General features: G+C 61.1%; 12 protein-coding genes across 12 annotated transcripts; 6 read left to right on the forward strand and 6 right to left on the reverse strand.

The window, feature by feature from the left end:
* Positions 1 to 395: 395 nt before the first annotated feature.
* On the forward strand, positions 396 to 1198 carry COLE_03641 (uncharacterized protein; the record flags this gene model as incomplete). Its single annotated transcript, XM_018426390.2, has 3 exons — positions 396 to 497; positions 543 to 637; positions 670 to 1198. 3 exons carry the CDS (start codon positions 396 to 398, stop codon positions 1196 to 1198), a joined length of 726 nt encoding a protein of 241 aa, XP_018281511.1.
* A 99-nt stretch (positions 1199 to 1297) lies between these two features.
* On the reverse strand, positions 1298 to 2161 carry COLE_03642 (uncharacterized protein; the record flags this gene model as incomplete). Its single annotated transcript, XM_018426391.2, has 4 exons — positions 1298 to 1484; positions 1521 to 1601; positions 1647 to 1839; positions 1894 to 2161. The coding sequence occupies 4 exons, from the start codon at positions 2159 to 2161 to the stop codon at positions 1298 to 1300; spliced, it is 729 nt and encodes a 242-aa protein (XP_018281512.1).
* Positions 2162 to 2329: 168 nt separating this feature from the next.
* COLE_03643 (uncharacterized protein) lies at positions 2330 to 3382 on the reverse strand (the record flags this gene model as incomplete). Its single annotated transcript, XM_018421178.1, has 4 exons — positions 2330 to 2537; positions 2641 to 3020; positions 3058 to 3213; positions 3245 to 3382. 4 exons carry the CDS (start codon positions 3380 to 3382, stop codon positions 2330 to 2332), a joined length of 882 nt encoding a protein of 293 aa, XP_018281513.1.
* A 206-nt stretch (positions 3383 to 3588) lies between these two features.
* COLE_03644 (uncharacterized protein) lies at positions 3589 to 3964 on the forward strand (the record flags this gene model as incomplete). Its single annotated transcript, XM_018420217.1, has 2 exons — positions 3589 to 3738; positions 3782 to 3964. The coding sequence occupies 2 exons, from the start codon at positions 3589 to 3591 to the stop codon at positions 3962 to 3964; spliced, it is 333 nt and encodes a 110-aa protein (XP_018281515.1).
* A 19-nt stretch (positions 3965 to 3983) lies between these two features.
* COLE_03645 (uncharacterized protein) lies at positions 3984 to 5246 on the forward strand (the record flags this gene model as incomplete). The annotated part of the gene is made up of 2 exons (XM_018421179.2): positions 3984 to 4818; positions 4852 to 5246. 2 exons carry the CDS (start codon positions 3984 to 3986, stop codon positions 5244 to 5246), a joined length of 1230 nt encoding a protein of 409 aa, XP_018281514.1.
* Positions 5247 to 5496: 250 nt separating this feature from the next.
* COLE_03646 (uncharacterized protein) lies at positions 5497 to 6941 on the reverse strand (the record flags this gene model as incomplete). Its single annotated transcript, XM_018422161.2, has 3 exons — positions 5497 to 6149; positions 6505 to 6723; positions 6812 to 6941. The coding sequence occupies 3 exons, from the start codon at positions 6939 to 6941 to the stop codon at positions 5497 to 5499; spliced, it is 1002 nt and encodes a 333-aa protein (XP_018281516.1).
* Positions 6942 to 8054: 1113 nt separating this feature from the next.
* On the forward strand, positions 8055 to 10423 carry COLE_03647 (uncharacterized protein; the record flags this gene model as incomplete). Its single annotated transcript, XM_018426392.2, has 3 exons — positions 8055 to 8764; positions 8800 to 9334; positions 9455 to 10423. The coding sequence occupies 3 exons, from the start codon at positions 8055 to 8057 to the stop codon at positions 10421 to 10423; spliced, it is 2214 nt and encodes a 737-aa protein (XP_018281517.1).
* A 560-nt stretch (positions 10424 to 10983) lies between these two features.
* COLE_03648 (uncharacterized protein) lies at positions 10984 to 13131 on the forward strand (the record flags this gene model as incomplete). The annotated part of the gene is made up of 5 exons (XM_065626303.1): positions 10984 to 11010; positions 11044 to 11613; positions 11645 to 12065; positions 12111 to 12447; positions 12480 to 13131. The coding sequence occupies 5 exons, from the start codon at positions 10984 to 10986 to the stop codon at positions 13129 to 13131; spliced, it is 2007 nt and encodes a 668-aa protein (XP_065482384.1).
* Positions 13132 to 13192: 61 nt separating this feature from the next.
* COLE_03649 (uncharacterized protein) lies at positions 13193 to 15805 on the reverse strand (the record flags this gene model as incomplete). The annotated part of the gene is made up of 9 exons (XM_018426393.2): positions 13193 to 14365; positions 14404 to 14471; positions 14508 to 14613; positions 14651 to 14981; positions 15016 to 15109; positions 15145 to 15225; positions 15260 to 15522; positions 15557 to 15687; positions 15776 to 15805. 9 exons carry the CDS (start codon positions 15803 to 15805, stop codon positions 13193 to 13195), a joined length of 2277 nt encoding a protein of 758 aa, XP_018281519.1.
* A 1654-nt stretch (positions 15806 to 17459) lies between these two features.
* On the reverse strand, positions 17460 to 17975 carry COLE_03650 (uncharacterized protein; the record flags this gene model as incomplete). The annotated part of the gene is made up of 1 exon (XM_018419719.2): positions 17460 to 17975. One exon carries the CDS (start codon positions 17973 to 17975, stop codon positions 17460 to 17462), a length of 516 nt encoding a protein of 171 aa, XP_018281520.1.
* An 825-nt stretch (positions 17976 to 18800) lies between these two features.
* COLE_03651 (uncharacterized protein) lies at positions 18801 to 19815 on the forward strand (the record flags this gene model as incomplete). Its single annotated transcript, XM_018421180.2, has 2 exons — positions 18801 to 18940; positions 19017 to 19815. The coding sequence occupies 2 exons, from the start codon at positions 18801 to 18803 to the stop codon at positions 19813 to 19815; spliced, it is 939 nt and encodes a 312-aa protein (XP_018281521.1).
* Positions 19816 to 21629: 1814 nt separating this feature from the next.
* On the reverse strand, positions 21630 to 24719 carry COLE_03652 (uncharacterized protein; the record flags this gene model as incomplete). Its single annotated transcript, XM_018426394.2, has 9 exons — positions 21630 to 21966; positions 22002 to 22388; positions 22421 to 22748; positions 22783 to 22913; positions 22947 to 23044; positions 23078 to 24351; positions 24387 to 24473; positions 24509 to 24536; positions 24570 to 24719. The coding sequence occupies 9 exons, from the start codon at positions 24717 to 24719 to the stop codon at positions 21630 to 21632; spliced, it is 2820 nt and encodes a 939-aa protein (XP_018281522.1).
* Between the last annotated feature and the right edge of the window lie 11 nt (positions 24720 to 24730).

Genomic DNA, 24730 nt, shown 5'->3' on the forward strand with positions numbered 1-24730 from the left:
TGGACAGAAGACGGAGGACGGCGAGGACGACGAGGACGATGAGGACGCGGATGGAGGTGGTGCCGTCATGCACGGTGGATGGCCGTGGGTTGTACGATTACTAGGAATAGTCGCAGCTGCACAGCCATACTTGTCCTAATATCCAGGGTTAATCCCATTCCATCACAGCGCCCAAGCACAGCTTGGATCCTTATGGTTCCTTATGGCTCCTTATGTTTCAGGGCAATATCCCCCTTGTACCCCTAGGCTCATTCCAGGCTCTCTCCAGGCCCCCTTTTCATAAATACACACATTTAGATTCCGGTGTCTCCACCTCCACTTCCAGGATCGAGGAATCTTGGAACGCAGCATCCGCCTCTGCCCTCGTCGATTGTTGTTGCTCATTGCCACCCACCATGGCCGACCTCCCCGCCATCTCCCTCGCCATCGGCGGCGGCAAGACATGGGACGACCGCGAGCTTGTCAACGCCTACGATGCTGCCCTCCTAGAGTTCCATGTGAGTGCTATCCCTTCCCACCCATCTAGCTCTGCTGACGGGCAGATTCATAATCCCGGTCCTGGCTCGTGGCTCGACAAGGCGACTGCGGCGCTCGCAAAGGGCCAACCATTACCCGGGGCGGCGGACTTTGGCACTGCGTGCGTTTCCCTCCCTGCCGTGCTGACTTAAGATGGTACTCTGCATCTAAGGAGGAAGAAGCCGAGGCGGAGAGGGAGGAAGAGAAGGAGCCGCCGAAGAAAAAGGCGAAGAAGACCAAGAAGAAGAACCCGTACAGCAAGGCTGTACCCGTTCCCGCGAGTCCGACGTACCAGCCCGTGTCGCCTGGCGGGCAGTACGACGCCGTCGAGTGGCCGCCCGCTGCGGCAGAGGCCGAGGGGGAGGAGGAAGAAGACGGGGACGAGGACTACGATGAGGACAGAGATGAGTGGCAGGGATATGACGGGCACGGCGCCGACGAGGTCGGGCAGGTTTTTCCCGCTCCCGCTGGGCAGTGGCCAAGTGGCAGCAGCGTTGGCCGCGACGAGGCGATCGGGTACGCCCTCCATGCGCAATATTGGGCGGGCTACTGGATGGGTATTGCTGCAGCTGGGGGAGCAGCTGGCGCAAACACCAGTGGCGCCGAGGGCAGCCATGCTCCTGGGATATCATCGAGGTCGCACGGCAAGGATCGCTCGTCGCCCAACGGGCTGAGGCGCTAAGAGAGTCCGGCTGGGAACAATATACGCCTGCGGACGAGATAAAACACCAGCAACGCTGGTTCTGTATAGTAGCCACGTCCTATGTATGCATGCTCTATATCATCGGAAGAAGCGGCCGACGCTGCTGCGCACGAGGCCGCCAACAAGCTGGCCGCCGAGGCCCATCCCGCCGAAGATGTTGGACCCGGAGGCCGCCCAGCGCTTCTGCGCGTCCCGGTCGGCATAGGTGAACCCGACCACGTTTGAGAAGTTGAACACGAGCGCAAGCAAGACGATGGGGAGGAAGCTGGGTAAGCTTGAGCTGTGCCAATGGCCGACTCACGAGATGTTGAACTTGAGGATCGAGACGATGAGCAGCGCAACCCAGCCGAGGGGGTAGGCATACAGCGCGATCCAAAACATTCTGATATCAGACTAGGTCGTTGGGGCAGGGGAGGGGAGGACTCACTTCGCGTCGATGGGGTTGGCGGGCTGGCTAGGGTCGCGGCTCTCGAAGACCCACGCGCTCTCGCCCTCGTCGTCCACTTCATTCCAGTACCGCAGCCCGACGAGGGTACGCCCCGCGACGTTGCGCGTATTCCAAAAGTCGAGGGAAAGGAGGACGACGACCACCGTGATGGAGAGGACGTAGTTGTCCGTGACTGGGGTCAGCTCGCTCGGCCCGAGCGAAGGCAAGAGCCGGAACTTATACTCACACAATCCGCACAGCACATAAACCGCGATCGCGGCCGAGCGAAACGCGTACAGCGCGAAGAGCGCAGCGGGGTGCGAGCTCGCTTTCAAGATGCCTGTGATGCCGGCCTCAGCCTGCGCCGCCGTGCCGGGGACTAGAACGACGGGCTCGCGCCGCGGCGCTTGCGCGTTGGGCGCGTCGCCGATGTTTCCACGCGGGAATGACGTCGCCGTCGGCGTCGTGTCGTCGTCCGCCTCGATCGTGCCGCTTAGCAGGGGAGCTGACGCCATGGTGGTCTAGTGGGAGTGGAGGATGTTGATGAGTTGTGACGTGGGATGTTGGGGGTGGAGGTAATGTCGGGATCTATTTCGTCCGCATCCCACCTGTCCGCTCCACCGCCCCCCTCGGACGACACCGCATGACGCCCGCTCGGTCTAACAATATGCATCTATACGGGCCTACGAGATGAAGCTTGCGGCGATGGGGTAGATCTTCTCGTATACCGAGAAGACGATGCCGCCGGACAGCACCAGTCGCCCGAGGCGCGGAACCGTGCCCTTCCACAGCTTGAGCACGCCCTCCTCCGTCACGATGCGATACGCGCAGTGCAATGCGTTGCGGTACTGCTTTTTGGCCTCGATCGTCTGCATACGCGTCTTGATAACACTGAGGTAAGCGATGGGACATGACAAAGAATCGTCGGCCGGTCGTGTGACTCCCACCGCCTCAACTCCCACATACGAACCATCCCGCCACTGGATCGACTCACTCAAACGGCATGGTAGTGTACACTGTGATGATGCCCGCCATTGATCCAATCCCGAACGTCATCCAGCCGGGCAGCACGCTTCCGGGCGGAAGCGAGCCTTGTGCGAGCTGCTTGATCGTGGAGTAACTGGAGAAGCGGACGGCCGAGTTAGCGCCCTGGCGGAGCATGACGGGCCCGAGGCCGCGGTAGAGCCCTCCGACACCTTCCTCGGCCACGATCTTGCGCACGCCATCGACCATGCCGTTGTAGCGTGGCACGTCGCGCTTCGAGTCCTCGATCATCTTGGTCTTGATCGTCTCGCTGGGCGTGACGGCAATAATGGCCTCCATCATGCCGGCGCCGAGGCCGGCCAACATCGAGCGGGGCGCGGACAGGTGCCCCTGGCGTCAGCGGGTTCAGGTGCTTGGTGCAACGCACCTCCTCGTCCTTCAGAGCCGACTTGAACTGGTCGTACGTCGTGAACCGCACGCCAGCCTTGGCCGCGTTACCGATCACGACGGCGGGTACGCCCGCGTACAGACCCTTGATGCCGCGCTTCTGCACCGTGTCCTTCAGCAGGCTCCAGGGCGTGGTCTGGCGTCAGACAGTCACACGAGCTACTCACCTTCGCATCGGCCTGGAACTGGAGCTGCGTCTTGAGACTTTCGAGGGGGTACGTCACAAAGGCTTCGAAGCCACCGGCCGTCGCGCCGGCAATGAGCGAGGCGACGGGCTTCTCCTTCTCTTTTCCCTTGGGCGACATATTGCTCAAGTTGCTTTCAGAACTAGAGAAAGAGGAGCGGAGGAGCGGCCGACGTCCGAGTCATTATCGGGCAAGCACGCGAGCGGCGGAACCAAATTTCCCCGCCTCCACCAGACCTCGCAGCTCCCAACGCTGACACAAACAGACGATTGCATCCCTCCACCACGCCAACTCCGACACCATACTCCGCTAGCTCGCTGTTCACCATGATCCCACAAGCGACGGCCGGGTTCTCGGACGACGCACAAGTCCATCGCACGCTGGAGCATGGCCGGACTCTTCTCGGCCCCGGGTGGCGCTGCGTTGACAGCTTCGACGATATAAATGAGGACGCGTATGAGGACGATGAAGAGGAGGTGCGCCTTCCCCCCTTCCCCAGCGTTCGCTCACACTCAGGAGTACGTTCTCATGGACCTCGGCACTTCGGTCGATACGCGAACACTTCAGACGGAAGCAACGTATCAGCTCATAGGGCTCGACACGCCTATACCGTTTCTCAAAATTGGAGAGAACGTGTTCGAGGGGCGCGTGAATCCTCTGATCGGGGACGAAGTTGTGTTTGATGTCGTCCGGCGTGAGTAGGCATCGATGCTAGGGCTAAATGGCAGAGGAGGATTCCCAGAGGCCTCACTATCGTCCTCTGCTCAAGACCCGCTCGCGCATCGAGTTCCGTGGCATTTCCCTCGTCGAGCGAGGAACTGCGCGCGAAGTTCCGCCTCCTCAAACTCCTAAGATTTCAGGCGCGCTCGACCGAGGCATGTTCCCCACGCGGCGGCGGCGTATCCCGGAAGAGGAGCGTGCTGCTGAAGAGCTCAAGAAGGCTGCGGCTTCCAAGGGCACGAGCACGCCGCTGCGCCGGAGCGGACGACGGAGTCAAGCCGCTCCGACTGTGGCCGATCTCACAGCCGACCCAGGGGCCGGGCCGAGCGTGGTGCTCACGACGGGTGGCGTAGAGGCGGAGATGGTTATTGATCTCGAAGAGGCACGGCGCGGGGATATCGCCGACGAGGATATGGCTGAGGATGCGCCCGAAGATACAGCCGACAGTAGCCCAGGCAAAAAGAGGAGTCCGAGTAAGGGCAAGAGCGCAAGTAAAGCCATGCCCAAGCCCAAGCCCAAGCCATCGCCCAAGGCCAAGCCTAAAACAAAGGGCAAAGGCAAGGAGAAGGCGACAGATGATGTCGAGATGGCTGAGGAAAGCGAAACGCCCGCACCCGCACCTGTCGAGGAAGTCGAGGAGGACCTCGAGGCCCAGACTAGCGAAATCGACGTAACTCCAACTGTCGTCCGTCGTCGCGGAGGCCCCGGCCGACCCCGTGGCCGTCGGCAGGACCCATCGACACCGCGGATGGTGCGCGCTGCTGTTGCTGTCTCCTCTCTAGCCGATCTGGCGGACATCGCGTACGCCGGCGGTCTCGGGCCTTCGAACATCCGCCGTGAGTGCATTACGCAGGCGAATCTGACAACAGTGGACGTCGCGCCTAATGCCGACGCCGAGCTACTGGCCGCCGTTGCCGCCGTGCGCAAGGGCCAGCCGTGGACTCCGGGCTCGAAGCTTACGCCGTCGCAAGAGGAACGACTGCTGCGCAACTTGCCTGCCAGTGGGCCAGGGTCGCGGGGTGGTCGCCGTGGAAGCGGAGTGGGGCGCGGGCGCGGGCGTGGACGTGGACGGCCAGCCACGAGACGCAGGCCGCTGCATTCCAGTGGGATGGGATTGGGTGACGACTTCTTTGGTGTGGGCTCGTCGAAGGATGGCGCGGAGAATGCTGAGAACGATGAGGGTGAGGAAGATGACGGGGACCACTTCGAAGACGACGATGGAGAGGAAGGGGAGCATGAGGAGATGGAGGTCGACGAGTCTTAGTTCTCTTGTGATGTATGAAGTGTTGTGTACGCTGCAGTGACGCCTACGGACGCGGTCTGAAGAGCGAGGTTCAATCCGTGGCACCTCAGTTCACAACCTAGCGCGCCACGCGCGCCGTACCGCCCAAAACAATCCCTGCATCCATAGCTTCCCCATATTTCTCTCCACATCTCCATCGGGCCCCACACAACCACCTCTACGCAAACGTTCATGCATGCTCACCGGATGCTTTTGACAACAGGCCTGGCGCTTATCCAGGGGGAAGGAGGGAGAGGTCGACCTCCTCGGTGGGGTGGACGGGGAGGTCGTCCTCAGTGTACCGCTTGATGGGGGTACGGGGGAGGGTCATGACGCCGGAGCGCGCAGCCTCGAGAATGCCGAAGGGGCGGACGAGGCCGAGGAACGACTCGACGCGCGAGCTCTTCGCGGTGAGCTCGACAATCGCCGACTCCTCAGCGACGTCGACGACGCGCCCGCCAAACTGCTCCGCGAGCGTCTTGATCGCGCCGAGGTGCAGGTTCTTGGCGATGAGCGCCTCCGAGGGCGAGATGTCGCGCCGGCGCGACGGGTACAGCTCCTCGCCGCCGATGGCGGACGGCAGACCCGAGGGGTTCTCGCCCGCGCTCTCGAACGTCCGCACAAGCGCCTCTTCGCGGTGCTGCAGGTCGTCGTCGCGCGTGGGGTTGAGCTGGGCCTCGGCGAACTCGGGGCCGAGAATCGACACCTTGCACAGCAGGAGCTCGCGCTCGACCACCGACGTGTGCGTGTAGTCCAGCACGGCCCAAACGGGGACGAGGTCCTCGAGCTGGCGGCGCGCCTGCTCGATCACGGCGTCCTGGCCCTTAAGGACGATGGACATGCGCGAGAGGTCGCGGATCTCGGTCTGGCACACGACGAGGGAGTCTGGTGTAAGCAGCGATAAGGGCACGGGGGGAGCCATAACACGGGGGAGCGCAAGCGGAAACATGTCCCGGCAGGGGCATGGCGGACGGCCTTGCCTCTGCGGCCTCTGCAGCCATGGAGGTGCAAGTAGTCCAGAATGGGCAACAGCTGGGAGCGAGAAGCGAGACAATAAGGAGCAGCCTCCAGCCCTCTGTATGGCGCCGGACAGCGCTGCACGCATCAAGAACGCGGTCAAAGAGACCCAAGAGTAACCACCGACGTCCAAGCTGTCACCCAAGCTTTGTTGATTCACTCCAGAGACCATCTTTCGCTTTCCCCGCTTTACCCCCGGACGTGCTCCCCAGACGGTACTCACCAATGTTGAAGCCACGGCCGGCGAGAATACCGGACACACGCGACAGCACACCAGGCTCGTTCTGCACGAGACAGTTAAGCAGGTGGCGCTTGAACGGCTCGTTGCTCGGCGGGGGGGTGTTGTACAGGATGTTGGTGACGGCCTCCTCGGCGGAAGCGGCGCGGGGGTGGCTCATCGTCGCGAGGTGCGCGAGGCGGCGGGTGGGGCGGTGCATCTTGTCTGGGTGTCAGCGTCTCTGCGCCGAGAGGCAGTGTTGACGCCGGCTTATCGGCTCGCATGACGGCCAGCCTACGCATCTTCGACTTACAGTCCAACGCGCTCGTCGAGTCGTCGATGGGCTTGGGCGCCGCGGGGGCCTTGTCGGCGGCGCGGGCGGCCGAGGTGGCGAACGCACGCGCGAGGCCGAGGGGCCGCTGGGCGGTCCGGAGGGTAAGCATGGTGTGGTGAGGAGAACGAGGAGAACGAAGATTCAGTCCGGCCGTCGCTACTGGAGGGCGGAAACTGGAGGGCTGGAGTGGACCGGCAAAGCCACCCGAAAAGTCAACCCGAGCGAGTCGAAGGCGGGAACAAATTGAACAAGTCCGAAAGCACGTGACATTGTTATTTGGTCCCTGCCTATATATACCTATTATACTGCCCCACTCTTCTTTGCTTGGGATCAACAAGAGGGCTGAAGGACGGTTTCATCATTTCATGATTGCCGCACGCACCACATCTCATCTCGCATTGCAACCCATCTCATTCGCTCGTGGTCGCCCAAAATACCGGTGCCCAATGCTCACTTTCCTCAATCACAGCGAGCAGAGCGTACAGAGCGTGCAGAATTTGCAGAGGCCGGCGCAGCACTGCTTTAGGCGCCGCGCAGCCCTCGCGCAATCGGCGTCACTGCTCATCCGCGCATCAGCTTGGGCGCCGTTTCGCGCTGGACCTGTTGCCTGGCATGCATGGAGCTCGAGCAGTCATCGCACAACGGTACAATGATCAGATGCGCGGTGGTGCTTCGACGGCCGCAACGGTCTCAACGCCCCCGACGGAATGACACAGACCTCGCTACTCGTACTGTCGACGCCCTCGAACCCGTGCACTGACCTGACGAGCCGCGATCATCGCGCTCGCCCCTCGTAAGCCGCTCCTTTCTCCTTGCAACATCTCACGGCCCTCGCTGCATCGCCGCCGCTGGCGAAGCTGGAACGCGCACACGCCATGCTGACAGGAGAGAACGCTGACGGCTGGCCACAGCTTGGCTGGAATGATGCTCTTGTCATTTCTCTACTCACCTTCTTCTAACTACCGCTTCTTGACTCGCCGCCCGTTCTTCTTGCTCAGCATTACTCTCCCCTGCTCTTCTCTCCCATCTCTCCTTCGATCCTCCTCCGATCCTCCGATCCGCTTTCGCCTTCTGATCCGCACACCGCACGCCGCAGTCCGCTGCCAGCTGCGGCCCGCTGCCTTCCTTCCTCTTCCCTCTCCCATCTCCACCGCACCGCACTCATCAAAGAGCGTTGGACTCGCAATCACCCACACTCCTTCACCAACTTCTTACCACGACCATGTTGATACAGGTCCTCCTCGCTCCGCTGCTCGCGCCCGTCCTCGCGCTTACTCTCTACAACGGCAAGGACACGCACACTGACGTGCCCACCGTCTCCGTCGTCGTCGATGCCCCGCCACCCGTTTATACCGGCCTTAGAGCGTATGACCCGACGAGACTCGTGCCGCCCCCGCCGCCGCAACCGCCCACGACACAGGTCACCATTGGCATCCCGAACTCGCCCAACACCCAAGGGTATCCCCTCTCGATCAAGCAGCGCGGCAACTTCCTCGGCTTTTCCATCGAGCTTAGTATAGCCACCAGCGTCATGGGGTTGTCGCCGCAGCGCATCAAACCTTCCTTCCTCAACTACATGGCCAACATCCGCAACCGCGCTGGCGTCGGTCCCATCATCCGTGTCGGTGGCAACACACAAGATAGAAGCTCTCTGTTCGTCAACGGGCTGCCCGAAGGAGGAAGTCTGCAGAAAGTCAAGGATAACTCGCCCAACATGCCTACCAAGACACCCATCGTCTCATACTCTCTCGACCTCCTGTACACTCTCGCCAACATTTCCTCGCTGGTCGACGCCAAGTGGTACTTCGGCCTTGCTTTCAACCAGAGCAACGCCGCCTCGATCTCAGACAACATGCCTATCGCCGCGGGGTACGCCCAGAAAATCTTGGGCTCCCACCTCCGAGGCCTTGCCCTCGGCAATGAGCCTGATTTGTACGCCCCAGGTATGCTCTGCTTGCTAAAACCAGGTACCTTAGACACGGCAAACGCCCGCAGCCCTGGGGGATGGTCGACTACATCAACGAGTTTAATACCGCGCGCACCAAGATCATGGGCAACCCGGACGTCACGAACCACCAGACCCTCCTCGGCCCCAGTGTCTGCTGCAGGGTGGATGGCTTTGACCTCCCGGACGTCCTGGGCACCACTTGGCTCAACGAGAACATCGACTATCTCGCCGCTGTGACGGTACAGCGCTATCCCGCCAACAACTGTCAGATAAACGGTAGAGTCATAGACCCCCAGGCTATCTTCCCCAACTTCCTCAATCATACAGGCGTGCAGGCTCTTACGGCTGAGTACCTGGCCGGCTCAGCGATTGCACAGGCTAGAGGCAAGGAGATGCTCATGCTCGAGTTTAACACGGCATCCTGTGGTGGTTTCCCCGGTCTAAGCGACTCCTTTGGCGCTGCCATGTGGATCGCCGACTGGGCGTTCCAGCTTGCGTGGGGCAACTTTTCCACAGCACTGTTACACGTTGGTGGCCAGAACGTGTACTACAACGTGAGTGCAGACGAATTGGCTGCGGGGCGCGACTGAGGGTCCACAAAAGTACCAAGCGAAAGCAAGGTGCCGCGGGTGATGCGTGGGAGGGGAGGAGAGATGAGAGCATCCTGACGGCAGCCTTTCACTCCCCCGCCATTCGACGGCGTTGGCAAGCAATGGACTACGGGTACGACCTACTACTCGACCCTCATTGTCGCCGAGGCCTTTGGGCGCACTGGCACTGCGCAGGTCGTCGACCTTCTTCCGGACGGAGGCGACATGTTCCATCCCGCGTACGTGGTCTACGAAAACAGCGCCCCTGCCCGCGTCGTGCTCTTCAATTACGTCTCAGATCCCAGTGGCGCGTCAACTTACAACGCTGTTATCTCTCTCTCAGACCTTGTTCGTGTAGCGCCTCCCCCTCCGCCTACTCCACCAGTCACGGACGCGAGCCCGAGCACCCCAGACGATGGCACCGCCGAACCCGCAGATGACCCAGTTGTCCCGGTCGCTAACCCCGCACCTGGAGCCTCCGATGCTACCACACCTGCGGCCTCCGAGCCGGCCCCGGCCCCAGCCCCGGCCTCAACCCCCGCAGCTAGCGACCCCGCAAGTACCCCGCCCGCTGCGGACCCAAACGCCCAATCTCCCCCCGTCAAGCGCGCGACGCTTCCTTCGTCCGTCTTTGTGCGCTACTTCCGTGCCCCTACCGTGTCCGAACAGTACAACATCACTTGGGCAGGTCAAACCTTGGGCTACTCGTTCGCATCGGACGGACGGCTTTACGGCGCGACTGAGACGCAGGAGTTTGCCTGCCATAACGGCGAGTGTGTGGTCCCCGTCCCTGCGCCAGCTATCGCCATCGTTTACCTCTCCCCCGACGCTCTGTACGAGTCGACGCCCGAGCCTCAGGCCACGCAGACGTATGCGACTACAGCACAGCCCTTCGGTACGTTCTCGATAGACTTCATGGGCGCCATGGCGACTGGCAATGGCTGGTGGCCGGGTGACTCAATCTACGGCGCTGCTAGCCGCACCCAGGTGCAGGTCAGTGTGGGGCTGCTCGCCGTGGCTCTTACGACGGCATACATGCTCGTGCGCCTCTAGTCGACCACTCTCACTCGGTTGTGTATCGCGCGGCTGCGCATGTTGTCATTTCCACCTGTTAATAGTCAACACCCCATCTCTGTTCATATCTCGACTTGATCTCCACCGCACCACCAAACGGACGCTGCCTAGCGCATTCCTGTGGTATCACTCCGACTCTCATTAGGACAATTGTAAAGCATACGACCTAGATGCACCTCCTCTGACGGCCCTTGATTTCGGCGCTCTTAAACGCGGCGACTTCCCGACACGGTGGTGGTCCCCGCCCTGAGTCTGCCGCTTCGGATCCTGCGCGGAATGCGGGTGGAGGCTGACGTGACTAAACGCCCACCCGTCACTTGGCCAGGCTGGCAGCGGCCGCGGCTGCCTGGCCTCGGTGCCTGGCGATAACCGCAAGTTGGACATGGGGCTCCCAGGTTGTCCAACAATCCCGCCATGTTTTCCAACAACAACCGTTGGCCATCAGCCCACATCATCCTGGGCCCATGCAGCGGCATGCCGCTGCCCGCGATACTTAATGACCTGCGTGCACTGCAGTCCTCATCGCATACTCATCCATCATGCTGCGACGACTGGGAACCAGCTCTGTACGTTCCCGCCGTGTCGGCCACTGACGTCAGCTCGCGCGCTCGGCGATGCGCCCCGCCGCCGCCCGGGTCAATGCCCCGCTCCGCCCATCCCTGCTCCGACCGTCCCCGCTCCGCTCGGCGGTTCCCTCGGCGCCGGGGCGGCGCCACCTCTCCCTGCCGGCCGTGAACGACGCGCTTTCCCCCGCCAACATCCCCACGTCCCAGCTCCCGCCGTCGCAGCAGCCCGGCGCCGCAAAAGACCTGCCGGAACACGCGGTGATCTCGACCTTCGACCTGTTCTCGGTGGGCATCGGCCCGTCGTCGTCGCACACGGTCGGGCCGCAGCGCGCAGCCAAGATCTTCACCCACTCGCTCCCGCGGCCCATGTTCGACCACATCCACTCGCTCAAGGTGTCGCTGCACGGCTCGCTCGCCGCGACGGGCATGGGGCACATGACGCCGCACGCCGTCCTCCTCGGCCTGATGGGCGAGGACCCCGAGACGGTCGAGGTCGGCCGGCTCGGCGTAGTCATCGACGAAGTGCGGGCGGTGGGGCAGATTGACTTGGGGCTCGACGGGGGCGAGCACCGCCGCGTCCGCTTCGACTTTGACAAGGACTTGGTGGGTCCCGAAAAGACTGGGCTGACGCCAGACATGGCACCTGAATCCCCTGCCGGCGCATCCGAACGGCATGACGTTTACGGTGTTTGATGCCGAAGGCAACATGCTCGCGACGAACCAGTACTTTTCGATCGGCGGCGGGTTCGTGGTCAACAACGAGACACAGGTAGCGGAAAACATGTACTACCGCGACATCCACAGCGGGCACGCGGAGGAGTCGAGGCGCGAGTTCTCCACGAGCCGCGGCGAGCCGATCGTTGCCATCACGGACAAGGGCACGGACGGGCCCGGCACTGAGGCCGCACTGTCCCACCGCCCCAAGTTCCTCTTCGCGACCGCCGAGGAGCTGCACAACATTTGCGTGGAGCACAACATGACGATCGCGCAGGTCATGTGGGAGAACGAGCGCGCGTTCCGCACAGAAGAGGAGATCGAGGCTGGCCTGCTGCACCGTGAGTGGCGAGCGACGGGGACGAGCGACGCCAGACTCACACCAGTGTGGGAGACGATGGACAGCTGCATCCGCGCGGGCGTGACGACGACCGAAACGCACCTCCCCGGCGGGTTGAACGTCAAGCGCCGCGCACCGGGCCTCTACCGCCGCCTGCAGCAGGGCTTCTACCCGTCGATGCCGGTGCCGAAGGCGCACGGCGTGGGCGCCGGCACGGCGCTCGACAAGCCTGAGCGCCCGACGCGCATCGGCCGCGTCGAGCATCCCGTCGAGATCGTGCCGCTCTCCACGCGCCCCGTCTTCCCCGGCATCGAGTATCTCTCGTGCATGGCGATCGCGGTGAACGAGGTGAACGCGAGCGGCGGGCGCGTCGTCACTGCTCCGTGAGTAGACGTCTGTCGGAAGCTGACGGCAGCACGAACGGCGCGGCCGGCGTCATCCCCTCCACGCTCAAGTATACGCTCGAGTACATCTCGACGCAGCCGCGGCGGGACACGATGAACTTTCTGCTCACGGCGTCGGCGATCGGCATGCTCTTCAAGCGCGGGGCCACAATTTCCGCCGCCGAGGGCGGGTGTATGGCCGAAGTCGGCGTCGCGTGCTCCATGGCCGCGGCGGCGCTCGCGTCCATCCTCGGCGCGGAGCCCGCGGTTATCCTCCAAGCGGCGGAGATCGGCATCGAGCACAACCTCGGCCTTACGTGCGACCCGCTCGGCGGCCTCGTGCAGATCCCCTGCATCGAGCGCAACTCGCTCGGCGCCGTCAAGGCTGTCACGGCTGCACAGCTCGCCATGGCCGCCAGTGGCGAGCATACCGTGTCGTTGGACGACGCGATCGAGGCGTGTCGCACAACCGCCATGGACATGCACTCGCACTACAAGGAGACGTCGTTGGGAGGGCTTGCCGCCAGCGTCAAGATTCCGCTTTGTGAGTTGCAATGTGGCCGCGCTAACCGCAGCGTCGCCCGCGTGTTAGACAACATGACTGCATGGACAGGGGAGCTGAGACCGGCGCGACTGCAAGAGGACGATGCTGTGTGTGATGTGTGGTACAATGGACTAGCCTAGTGTCATCATGTAAAAAATGTATTGCTGCAATAAGACGCATGTGCGTATGAGCGCTTATGTCCTAGCTGTAGTGCGAGTACCCATTAGGTGGGCGGGGTGGGGGGCGGTACGTGCTCGAGTATCGGGCTTGAGGCTGGGCAGAATCGGCAGCTCTTGGGTTGGGCGGCATGGACGGTGGCGGTGGGTTAGAGGATGCATGAGGTCGTGGGCCGAAGCGCTCTGCTGCCGCCATTATCTGCGCGGCAGTCAAACCTGCCTCTGGGGCATTAGGGTTAGGGCGAGCCGAGGACGACGACGACGACCCCGCACGCGGGCCGAAGCGGTCGGCGGCCTGCAGAATCTGTGCACTGCTCAACCCCTCGGAAGAAAAGGAGGCAGGTTGATGTGACGAAGTGCGGATACCCGACGATCCGCCGTACACACCAGGTGCAGATACACCGGCGTTGGATGAGCCTCGCGGGTCGAATCGCAGAGTGACGCGCGGCCCCGTTGGGACAGTATTGCTCGACGGACTGGCCTGGGTAGTGGGTGTCGTCACGGGGCGCTTAGGACTCCACGTCGCGTGGGTCACAGTCTCAGTCGCCGGACGAACTCCGGACGAGCCGGCGCCTTCGCGACTCGTGGAACTTCCGCCCGGCTGGTGAAAATGCAGCTGTTCTTCGTCGTCTGTGTCCTCATCTGATGACAACGTCAAGTCAATGATGGCTGGAGGCTGAACCGAGGCCGTTGACCGCACAGAATGCGAGATAGCGCGCGAGTTGTGATTTGTGCTGCTATACCCACTGGCGCGGCCACTGGCAAGGGACGTTTGTGGCGTTTCACTGTCGTCGTCGTCGTCCGAGTCCGAGAGAATTTCGATGGCGCGCCGCTTGCCCGGCGTCACATTGACGCCGTTTGGACTGTCTGAGCGAGGACGCTTCATCGCCGCGGAAGTCGCCGGCGGTGCGGCTCCGTGCTCAGCTAGCCAGTCGATGGAGCCGTATTGGTTGTTCTGGGTGTGCCACTCGCCGTTCGGCTCCAGAGTGACTTCGTCAAACGTGTCGGGCACTGCTCGCAGAATACTCAGGAAGTAGCCGTCGCAGATGATACTTTCAAAGTCGAGCTCCTTGCTGCAGTGTGGACAGAGCCACTGTGGGTGGGTCTTGTTCGACTCAAGCCACCATCTAGCGTCAAAGCACTGCAAGTGCGAGCATTTGACTGAGCGAATAGGCTTCGTGATCCGCATGCCGGAGAGCTACATCGTCAGACCACTGTTTGGACATGGCAACGCACCGGATCTTTGAGCGACAATGTCGACGTGCCAACCTCGATGTCGTCGTCCTCTGCTGCCCGTTGGCGGACTGATGTCAGCTGTACGCCTTCCCTCTGCGACCCACGTTTTGCCAACTCGGCCTCCGGGTCTGTAGGCGCCAAACCCTCAAGTCTCGTCAAGAGGTCCTCCATGCTCGTGAACTCGCAGTACACAACCTGGAAGAAGAATTTCTGCTGTCAGTGATCCGCCTGCCCCTTACCTTCTTACCTTGGAGTACTCTTTCTTCTTACTCGGTGTCGGCCCCTGGTGCGCCATTATCATGCTCGCCATCCGTCCCGCCGTGCGTACCAGCCCACGACTAGACTTGTCCAAGTCCAGCGGAGGCGCACTGCCTGCCTTCCCTCGCAAACCTCGCGCTTTGAATGGCACAACATGCCCGTCGACAACGACATCGGGGTTGGCGGGGTACTCGATCGGGACGTTGCGGTTCGTGGGGACAGGTTGCCCAGGTTGCCCATACATGCCTGGTGGCCGGAAATACTCAGACGACGTGCAGAAGAGTCTCACAGAGTACACTGGGCGCACATGAGGATCAGATCTGATGTCAGTTCAGCCCCTTCCCTGGTGCGCACTTGGACTTGTTCAGACCGTCTATCACGTCGTTGGGCAAGGAGAAAATGACACGCTTCTCGCGGCGTACGTGGGAGCTCTCGCTCGTGTGGATGTCTGGAGGTTTAACGCTGGGGTGGCGGGTTGCTCACCTGGCAAGGCCTCCATGTTCGTCAACGCCTTGAGAGGCTTCCACATCGGGCTGGGCTTCCAGTCGATCAAAGTCGGCTCGCCTGTTGTCAGCACTGCATCCGGCGATTCACTCACGTCCACTACTGGAGGCTTGCGCGACAGCTGGGCCTCTCCACCCGCTCCCATTCGGCGCCGGATACCCGTTAGTCGGAGCACTCATGGCGTTGTGATACCGCGCTGCAGAGTTTGCGGCGGTCACAGTTCCAAAAGTGGGTGGAGGAAGGACGTGTGAGTGAGCCGAGTAATGCCCTGCGCCTATCTGTTCGCACTCGGCCCTTGCAGCCTGGTAGATGGCAACCTGGTCGTTGTTCTTCATGGTCTGAAAGGCGACCTGAATTCTGCGCGTTAGCTCGGAACGCACGCACTGCGCACTTGTGGACGACGTCCGCTTTCCGCTCTTGGCTCCGCAATATCAACCTCATTCTCGCATGCTTCTCGATGACGGCGGCGAACTGCCGCAGGCGAGGGACAGTCTGCTTTGGCACATAGTAGTTGATGAAGTGCTGCGGTTAGAAAGAAGAGCCATGGTCATGAGGTGAGACAGTGGTGGGCGGAGCTTGCTGGGCGCCGCGCGTCCAAGAAATGACTCACTTCAAAGTCTTTCCATGCTTCCCCCGACATGACAGCTGGAGACGTCCGCACCGGGTGGCTACGATGCGCGGGTGCGTTGGAGACTTGCGGTGGATAGAGAGAAGGGAGGAAGGGAGTGACGCGGATGTTGAGGAAGATGGGACGGAGAAGGGCGTAGCCGTCGTTGACGAGGCGGGGCGGGGGAGTACTTGAGGAGGGCGAGAATCGCGGGGGGAGGGAGGAAGTGAGTGGATCGAGTGCAAGTGAGTGATCGCTGTGCGCGCGTCCATGTCAGTCGCTCCATGATCACTCATCTCTTTCGCTCGCCTCCTCCATGGGCTGGAGCACGCGCCGCACACCTCACCACCCATTCCACACACATAAATTTGATCCCGTCGCCACCAAACCATGGAAATTCAATGTCCATTACGTCTCCGCTGCTCCATCCCTCTTGCATCTGTTGCAGCCTCACACTCATCGCGCAGAAGCCATCACCGTATACATCATGCATCGCAGCGTCAGCAAAACTCGCACCGCGCTTGGGGTGCCGCTCGCCGCTACATATAGCGGAGCACTGCGTCACCCGCCCGCGACTCGCCGTTGCTTCGGCCGTCAGTGATTTCTGGACGAAGCCTTCATGTTTCATGCGCGGGGGCGGTAGCCGGGGCGGCTCTGTCGAGAGGCAAAACGTATTGTGCAGTATCTTTGTGTCCTTGTGTCCTCGGCTGCAACGTGAAGGTGAAGGGCGTCTCACGAACGGCTGCGCCCAAGCAAGCGTCAGGGCACGTCACCAGCGATATCAGCATCGTTGCTACGTCGGCCGCGCGCCGCGGATGCCTGTCAACTGTTGGAACACGCCGGGTAGGGCGTGATAGCGTATTTCCAGTCCGACGTGCTGCCTCACGCATACGATTGAGCGAAACGCAACCCGCCGCCCGCGACACATGATATGCGCACTTGACCGCGGCTTGACTCTCCCACGCGGTGAGATATGACGAGGCATATGTATATGACAACATCGGACACAACCACATGGTCTCACGCGACGGCGATCTCGCACGGCGGAAGCGTGTAATTCGAAGCTTCTGTAACATGGATCGACACTGCCGATACTGCGTGATCGCGTGAGAGTGGAAAGAGCTGGAAATCCGAGTTGTCGAGCCATGAGCAGCACACGTACTCCGAGCATAAATCACACGACACGGTGCCGATCTGTCGATTGCGGAGATGTGCATGCTGGAGGCGGAGCGCTCGGACAACGGAAGCGCGACGCTTCATCCACATCCATGCTTGGTAGCTTGGTAGCTACGGTGGTTCTGCAGCGGAGCATCTCGATGTATTATCGGCCGCTTTTAATTGGAGACCGCGAATGGATGTGGCCTGTGCAACTGGTGAGCTTGGATTGCGATGCGATAACGCAATTGCCTCAGGCCTCTGAAGAGATCCGAGATGCGAGGCCCCCTTGGCACTCCCGCATGCCCGCCACGGCCCTGTGTCGCAGCTGGCCAGCTGTTGGTCAACCGATAAGTGCGATGGAGAGCAGGGCAGGGAGGGCTGGGGCTGGCGGTGGAGACAAGCTGGAGATCGGCGTCACAGCGTCTTGTCGTCTGAGAGTGCGTCAGAAGCGGCGAAGCACGCACAAGAGCGTATGTGGCGGCTCGAGAAGCCTGGAGCACCGCAGTGACCCCAGAAGGTTTGTGGTTTGTCAAAGCAGGCAAGTACCTTGGCATCTCGTCGCGTCGTTTGGCGTTTGAACCATCGAGCACGATGAACCATGAACCGTGAACCGCAAAGTCCGCCTAGCCGCCAAGGATTGTGCACCACCGAGAATGTTCAGGCACTCTGGCGGCGCGGGACTTGGGCCGATGTAGCTCCGACGATCCGACAGACGCGCACCAAGGTACCAAAGGGACGTGAGATTTTCCGCCCACCAAAAATGGGGTCGGGCCAGCTCGGGGCGCCTTGCTTGCACGCTTGCACGCTGGTGTGCTGATGAGCAGGTTGGAGCATGCATAGATAGACACTTGGGGACACTTGCGGCGGGGATGGTGTACATACGTTCGGCGTGCTTCGGGGCGATCGGCAGCTGGTAATCCTTGGTGATGAATGTCTCGTTTGACAGACCCTCTCCTCTCGGTGTGGTGTCTCTCTCTGGTGGACGTCGCTGTTTGGTTGGAGGGGGTGAGGGCGAGAAGGGCGGAGAGGCGGAGACACGAGCCATGTGGGGGATAGCCGCGGTGGGCCGGTGGTGCGCGGGTGTACAGTGAGGGGATGGGGGAGGATTGTGGATGAGCGACGGCCAGTCCGCCGTGGGGGGTTCCGCCGAGAGCCGAGAGCTGAGAGCATGAGAGAGAAAGAGAGAGCGAGGCCACGAGGGACTCTAGGGGCGGAGGGGAGGGCGGAGGGGGGGGGTAGAGTGGCCAGAGTGGCCAGAGTGGGTGATTGACCGCGCTATTGACCACTAGGGGCTAGAGGAAAGAGCGACTTGACCCGGCACAACCCTCACCGTTTCCCTGAAGAAAGCGTTGTGGCTCGCGCGCGTTGGGCGGCCGCGTTGTTGGGATGTCTACCTGCGGTGACTCTCTCCGGCTGCCCGCTTCTCGCCGCCCCTTGATCCGACACATATTCCCAAGAAATCCTGGTGAAAAAATGGTGTCGGGCACATTCGGCTAGGCGTGGCACTCGCGCTGGGGACGCTGGCTTGAAAAGCACTCATCCCCGTCCCCCCGGCTTTTCCTTTCCCCAACCACCTCTCTTTCGCTTCACTTTCCACCCCCGGTTCGAGAAGGTGAGCTCTCCTCTCAACTGCGCGCGCACATCCGCCTCCTCTGCACCTACGCCCTGCTACACACTCGTCTCGCAGCGCTCGATGGCAGCGACCATCTCAGCCTTCGTCGCTGTTGAGGGGCCTGCGCTGCCTTTTTTTCACTCTCCGACTCCACCCCGGGCAGCCTAGTTCCCACCCTGCGCGCGCACATTCCTCCCCTTCCTCTAGCACCACACATGCTCCGCTCCACGGCCAGTCGCTTACACTATAGCAGTAAAAATGGCGGAGATCAAGAAGCCAAAGGACGCTAAGGCCTTCCTTACCGACTTTATGATGGGCGGTGTTTCCGCTGCCGTCTCCAAGACGGCCGCTGCCCCCATCGAGCGTGTCAAGCTCCTTGTCCAGAACCAGGACGAGATGTAAGTACCTTCCTTTTTCTCACAACCGCGCAGCTTTGCGCGAGTTTTTTTTCTCAACTTTTGCTAACCTCGTCAGGATCAAGCAGGGCCGTCTCTCCAAGCCTTACGCCGGCATTGGTGACTGCTTCAAGCGTGTCATCGCCGAGGAGGGTGTCGCCCAGCTCTGGCGCGGCAACACCGCCAACGTCATCCGTTACTTCCCCACCCAGGCCCTTAACTTCGCCTTCAAGGACTACTTCAAGTCGCTCTTCGGCTTCAAGAAGTCGGACGGCTACTGGAAGTGGTTCGCCGGCAACATTGCCTCGGGTGGTGCCGCCGGTGCCTCGTCTCTTCTCTTCGTCTACTCGCTCGACTACGCCCGTACCCGTCTCGCCAACGACAACAAGTCGGCCTCGAAGGGTGGCTCGCGCCAGTTCAACGGCCTGATCGACGTCTACCGCAAGACCATTGCTTCGGACGGTATCGCCGGTCTTTACCGTGGCTTCGTTCCCTCGGTCGTTGGTATCATTGTCTACCGTGGTCTCTACTTCGGTCTTTACGACTCGGTTAAGCCCGTTGTTCTCGTCGGCCCTCTCCAGGGCAACGTCCTCGCTTCGTTCGCTCTCGGCTGGGTCGTTACCACTTCGGCTGGTCTTGCTTCGTACCCTCTCGACACCATCCGTCGTCGTATGATGATGACCTCGGGTGGCACCGTCCACTACAAGTCGATGTTCGACGCCGCCTCGCAGATTGTCGCCAAGGAGGGCGTCAAGTCGCTCTTCAAGGGTGCTGGCGCCAACATCCTCCGTGGTGTTGCCGGCGCTGGTGTCCTTGCTCTTTACGACAAGTTCCAGGAGCTCGCCTTCGGCCGCGTCTACTCGGGCGGCTCGGGATAGACGACTATCACGTCTTTTACGTAGATTCAATCCGTACCAGATGTACGACATGGACGGCAGAAGTTTGGGGGCAGAGGGAGTCATAGTTGTCTGGGTGAAGGCTCATGATTTGGTTCCGCTGTTTCGTTGCTCCAACCTGAGATCGTCGCACCTCTAGGAATGGCTGCCTACCTCGAGGGAGAGGGAGCATGACAGATCGTCGGATCCCCGAACTCGTTCCCTACACCATCCCAATGGCTATATCCCAGCGAGTGTGGCCGCAGTCCGTCTGTCTCACTCCGACTATCCGAACCAATACTCCCATACTCTCCTTCATGAGCTTCGAACAATGGTCGGTTCGACGCAGATCCGCAGGGCGCAGGCGCGATCGCCACGTGATCGTACCAGTAACGCCGGTACCTTGTCCCACCGTTGTGGCTGTATCTTGGCCCGGCACTACATGAGTAGTCTTTCGAACTGCTCCGGGCGCTCGATGATCGGTGATCCGTCCAGCACTGCTCTTGGTCAGTGGCATTCGGGAGTATTCCCCTGCCCTGGCAGCGGCGTATGACCACCGAGACGCGGAGACTCCAGAGGCAACTTGGCGGAGTGGTTAACGCGATTGACTCGAATTCCTGGGTATCCAGGTGTCTATCAATTTCCTTCGGGAGCGCATGTTCGAATCATGCAGTTGTCGTTTTGCTTTTGTCCGGAAGACTGCTGGTGTCTTGCTGAGTGCAGACGAGCATGGGCCTCACTCGTGATCACTAGATTGTGGTTGTGTCATATCTCTGTAATCCGGGGGAGTTTCGCGGCTCCCACGCGAGTCTCCAAGCGCGGGACGGTTCCCAACGTCCCCGCCGTAGTTATGCTGCCTTACCGATTCACAGGCGTGCGAGTGTCGACATCGGGGTTCATTCACGGATGCCCGCTGTGCGGTGAAGCATCTAGACACGCATTGGGACAGAGTCGCACAGTGTGGGCGACCCAAAAAGTTCAATCTCGGAATTGAACCAAGGACCTACAGATGTATTACAATTGTAATTGCAATCTGCCGCGCTAACCGCTGCGCCAATTGAACTTGCGAGTGGCGGTCGTGGGCGGCGCCATGTGCGGCCGCCACTCCCAACATGTACTATCGTCAAGCCTGGCAATGCGCGGCACTACAATGTCTCTCTGCCCGCCAATGCCCTCCTCTTGTGTGCCTCCCAGCAGGTCAAGGGCTCCGCCGAGTCCAGTCGAATGGTAGGCGGAAGTCAAATGTGGGATCTCCCACTGTCACTCTCTGTGTGCCACTCGCCACCTGCATTGTACTACCCAAACTCTCCCTCAACCGCGGTCCTCCATGACAACTAGAGATCCCGCCCTCCTTGCGAGCAGGACGTATCTTTCTGGAAGACGGTTGCCGTACGAGACCCAGCTGCTCCCCTCCGCCAAGCCCAACCTTATCCGTGCGCTTCACAACCGCCTCTCTTCCGCGACCCAAACAATGAGGCACCCCGCGCTGTATTCACATATAAACACAGATGCAGCGTCGCCCACATTCTTCTAGACCTCCGACACCATGGACATCCTCGCCCTCCTCACTCTCGCTGCACTCGCGCTCGGCGCGCCCGTACCGGTCCCCGATGCCGATGCCGATGCCGCGCCAGTCGCCGACCCGCAGAGACGCTTGAAGAAGCCATGCCACCGTCCGACGTGTATCATCCCTGTATTCCAAAAGCGAGGCCGAACAAGAACCGAGCTGACGGCAGGAAGTAGCAGTAGATCGTGAAACGTACGTACGTAAAATGAAGATGCAAAGTTGTACATGAAGTAGTGCTACAGAAACCAACTTACTTCCGCCGCTTCAGCTCGCCAGGCCGCGCCCAGCGCCCCTCGGGCTTACCCTCGTCCCCGGACTCGTACGTCCACTCGTCCTCCTCGCTGTCGTCCACAACGATCGGCTCGGGCGCCTTCGCGGCTGCACGCTTGCTCTTCCCCGAATCAGTACGTTTCGTGCGCATGATCGGTCTCCCGTCCGCGTCCTCCTTTGCTTTGACCCGACACACCTCGACGGGCACCCCTGCGGAGAGGAGGACGTCGATCCAGATCTTCTGTGTGTCCGACAATGAGTCGCCCGGCCCCTTTACCTCAACAAAGCGCGCCTCGCGTCTCGCGTAATCCCACACGCTGGAGTCAGCCGAGAGACGTGGTGGTCAGCTCACATGAGATCAGGAACGCCGCTCGCACGATACCGATACTCCTCGGATAGCATGCGACAGATAAGCGCCATCGCGTGCCCACCCATGCAAGTGAGAATCTCCTCCAGCTCGCGCTGGCCAAAGTCCCAGCTCAGACCGACGGCCCAGGTCCCCCGCTCGCGCTCACGCTTGTCTGTTTCGCGAAGCATCGCGAGCGCCGCATCGGTCGACTCCATTTCTGTGAGCCGCTCTTCAATCATTGAAGCGCGGGCGCGCGCGAAAGTATCCTCTCCGAGGTCGAGGGGAGCGGTCTGGTAGTATGTCTCAAATGCGCCGGGAAGGGGATGGAAAAGGACGGGCCACATGAGCAGCGCGAACAAAGTAGTGAGGATCGACGACTCGGCGTGGTAGCTGGAGTGAGCTATGCCGTGGCACTCACTCACCCTTCGTATCCCCTATCTTCCCACCACTCAAGCACCCAGCCCTCCACTGTCACCTCTCCATCGCGCCCTGCCCACGCACTCTTGCCGACTTGCTGCCAAGAGCCCGTATCCTGAGAGCCTTCGTTCAGTCCCAAGTCGGCTGACTCTCGCCGGCCATTGGTACCAGCTTGAGCGGACGGCATACCGATGTTCTGCTGCGACCGGACCGCCACAAGTTCGCGCGTCTCGCACTTCAGCAATTGCGCGTAACTGATATGGCGCTCATCAGCGGGAAGGTTCAGTCTGTTTTCGAGCCGGGTTAGGCGATGAGAAAGCCGCGGGCGGTAGACTGCGTTAGCCGTTGCGAACGGACAAAGACCTACTGAGATGCGTGTCAGGGTCGAGGAGTCCATCGATGCAAACCTGGGTCGCCTCCTCCATCTTCTCAAGCTTCTGTGCCTCGGATGCTTTGTAATGCGTCATCAGAACGAGGGCTAAGCGGTCGTACCAAGCGCTGTTGTTAGCCAAAGGCTACCTCTGAGCTCACCCTCGTTTTCCCCGACGCCAGCGCCGCTGGCGGAGAAGCGCTCGGAGGACCTCACACTCGAGGTCGTACTCGTGCAGTACACCAAGGGCATCCGCGCCCTGCCGTTAGCTTTGAGCGGGGGTGAATATTACCTTTGCTACGATGCGTGTGAGCACGTGAGCCGTTCGAAAACGGTCACTCGCCAGCGCGCCTTGTTCAGTCTTCTCGTCGACTGCCTCTCCGCCCTTGCCAGCGACTATTTCCTTCCACTGCGGCCACACATTCTCCCACACACGGCGCACGAGCTTGGCGCCCTCTGTGCGCGTGAGTGGCTGTCCTCTCCACAAAGATTGCACCGGGCCGCCACCTCTGCGCTGCTCAGCCCAATTGTCCCCCAAAACTTCAGAGACAAGCGCTGCGTAGTGCACCGCATGCTCCCAGTCGAGCAGCTCGCCTCGATCCCTCCAGATGACTGAGCGTGTGGGCGTCCCGTAATCGGGATATCGTCGACGGTGAGATGAGACAAGAATGGGCGGGAGGAGGAGCGCAGGGGTGTACGCGGATATTGGCGGTGTGCGAGAGAAAATGAGGTTAACGCGCGAGATGAGCGTGTACAGCGACGGGTCGATCTGAATGACGTGACCGCCGAGACACGGCATCAGCTGCGCGAGAAGCAGACGCTCCGACGTCGAGGTGACCCGAGTGGAGGAGCCGACGGGTCTCGCTTTGCCCTTGCCTTTGCGGTCGACGTGGGTGAACGAGAGCGTCGTCTGGTTGTGCGCGATGCTGCGGAGAGCCTTCATGACCGATTCGCGGGTAACGAGAAGCTGGGGCGGAACCTTGCGCGCACGGGCCACTCGCCGCAGATCGTCCGCCGAGACACACGACATGATGTCGTCGAGTGTGAGCTCGCTCTCGTCGTGCGCGAGCGAGCGAACCGGAGTCTGAACATACGGGTTCTCAAACATCTCCCAGAAGGTAGGAGCCGAGGATGGGCCGGCCGGTGCAGCGGGCGTCGTCGTACCGGACGATGATGCGCCAGAGGCGGACACATTGCCATTTGCGGTTGAAATATCTCCATGCTGCTCCGCCCACAGACTCTGGCGGATAGCCTCTGCCAGATCGGGGTCGGCGCGCTCCTCATCCGCGCTCAAGCCTGTCGGCAAATCCGTCCATGGACGGCGTGATGCGGACGGCTTGCGCTCCGGTATGCACTTCCGTGTCCCCCACAAGTCCAAGCGCGCCTTTTCGTTCGGCTGCTCCAAGATATCGTCTGGAATGTCTAGGCGCTCGCATAGCGTTCTCGCCGCGCGCTTGACGCCCTCCTCGCCGAGCTCCCCCGAGTACGTTGGCGCGATCGAGGCGATAGGGTGCACCTTGCCCCGACGCCGGAGGAGAAGACGCGTGAGGAGATATAGAGGATCATCTGGTGTAAGCTCGCACTCGGACCAGATTGCTCACAAGGAAGGTCGATGATGTGTTTCAGCACCCAGAGTTCCTGCGGCGAGAAGAGGTAAGATTCAAACTCGAGAACGGTCTGGATCATCTCTTTAGGTCAGTTTGTGAGGCTGCCGCATGCTCACCTTTGAACAGCCGGACATACATCGACTCCTATCCGTCAGAAAGTCAGTCGCGAGGACTCACGCGTCCACGCTCCACTTCCTCTGGGACATCCTCCTCTCTCGTGTCGGCGCCATCATTAGTGTGTGGTTGAGAAGCTGCGCGGCGTATTCGCTTCGACGCAGGTGATTCCGGCGGCGGAAGAACGATATCGGGTGGCGGAGGGGTGTTCATCGCGGCGCGCG

Source organism: Cutaneotrichosporon oleaginosum, assembly GCF_008065305.1.
Source record: "Cutaneotrichosporon oleaginosum strain ATCC 20508 chromosome Unknown ATCC20508_contig03, whole genome shotgun sequence".
NCBI classification, from domain to species: domain Eukaryota; kingdom Fungi; phylum Basidiomycota; class Tremellomycetes; order Trichosporonales; family Trichosporonaceae; genus Cutaneotrichosporon; species Cutaneotrichosporon oleaginosum.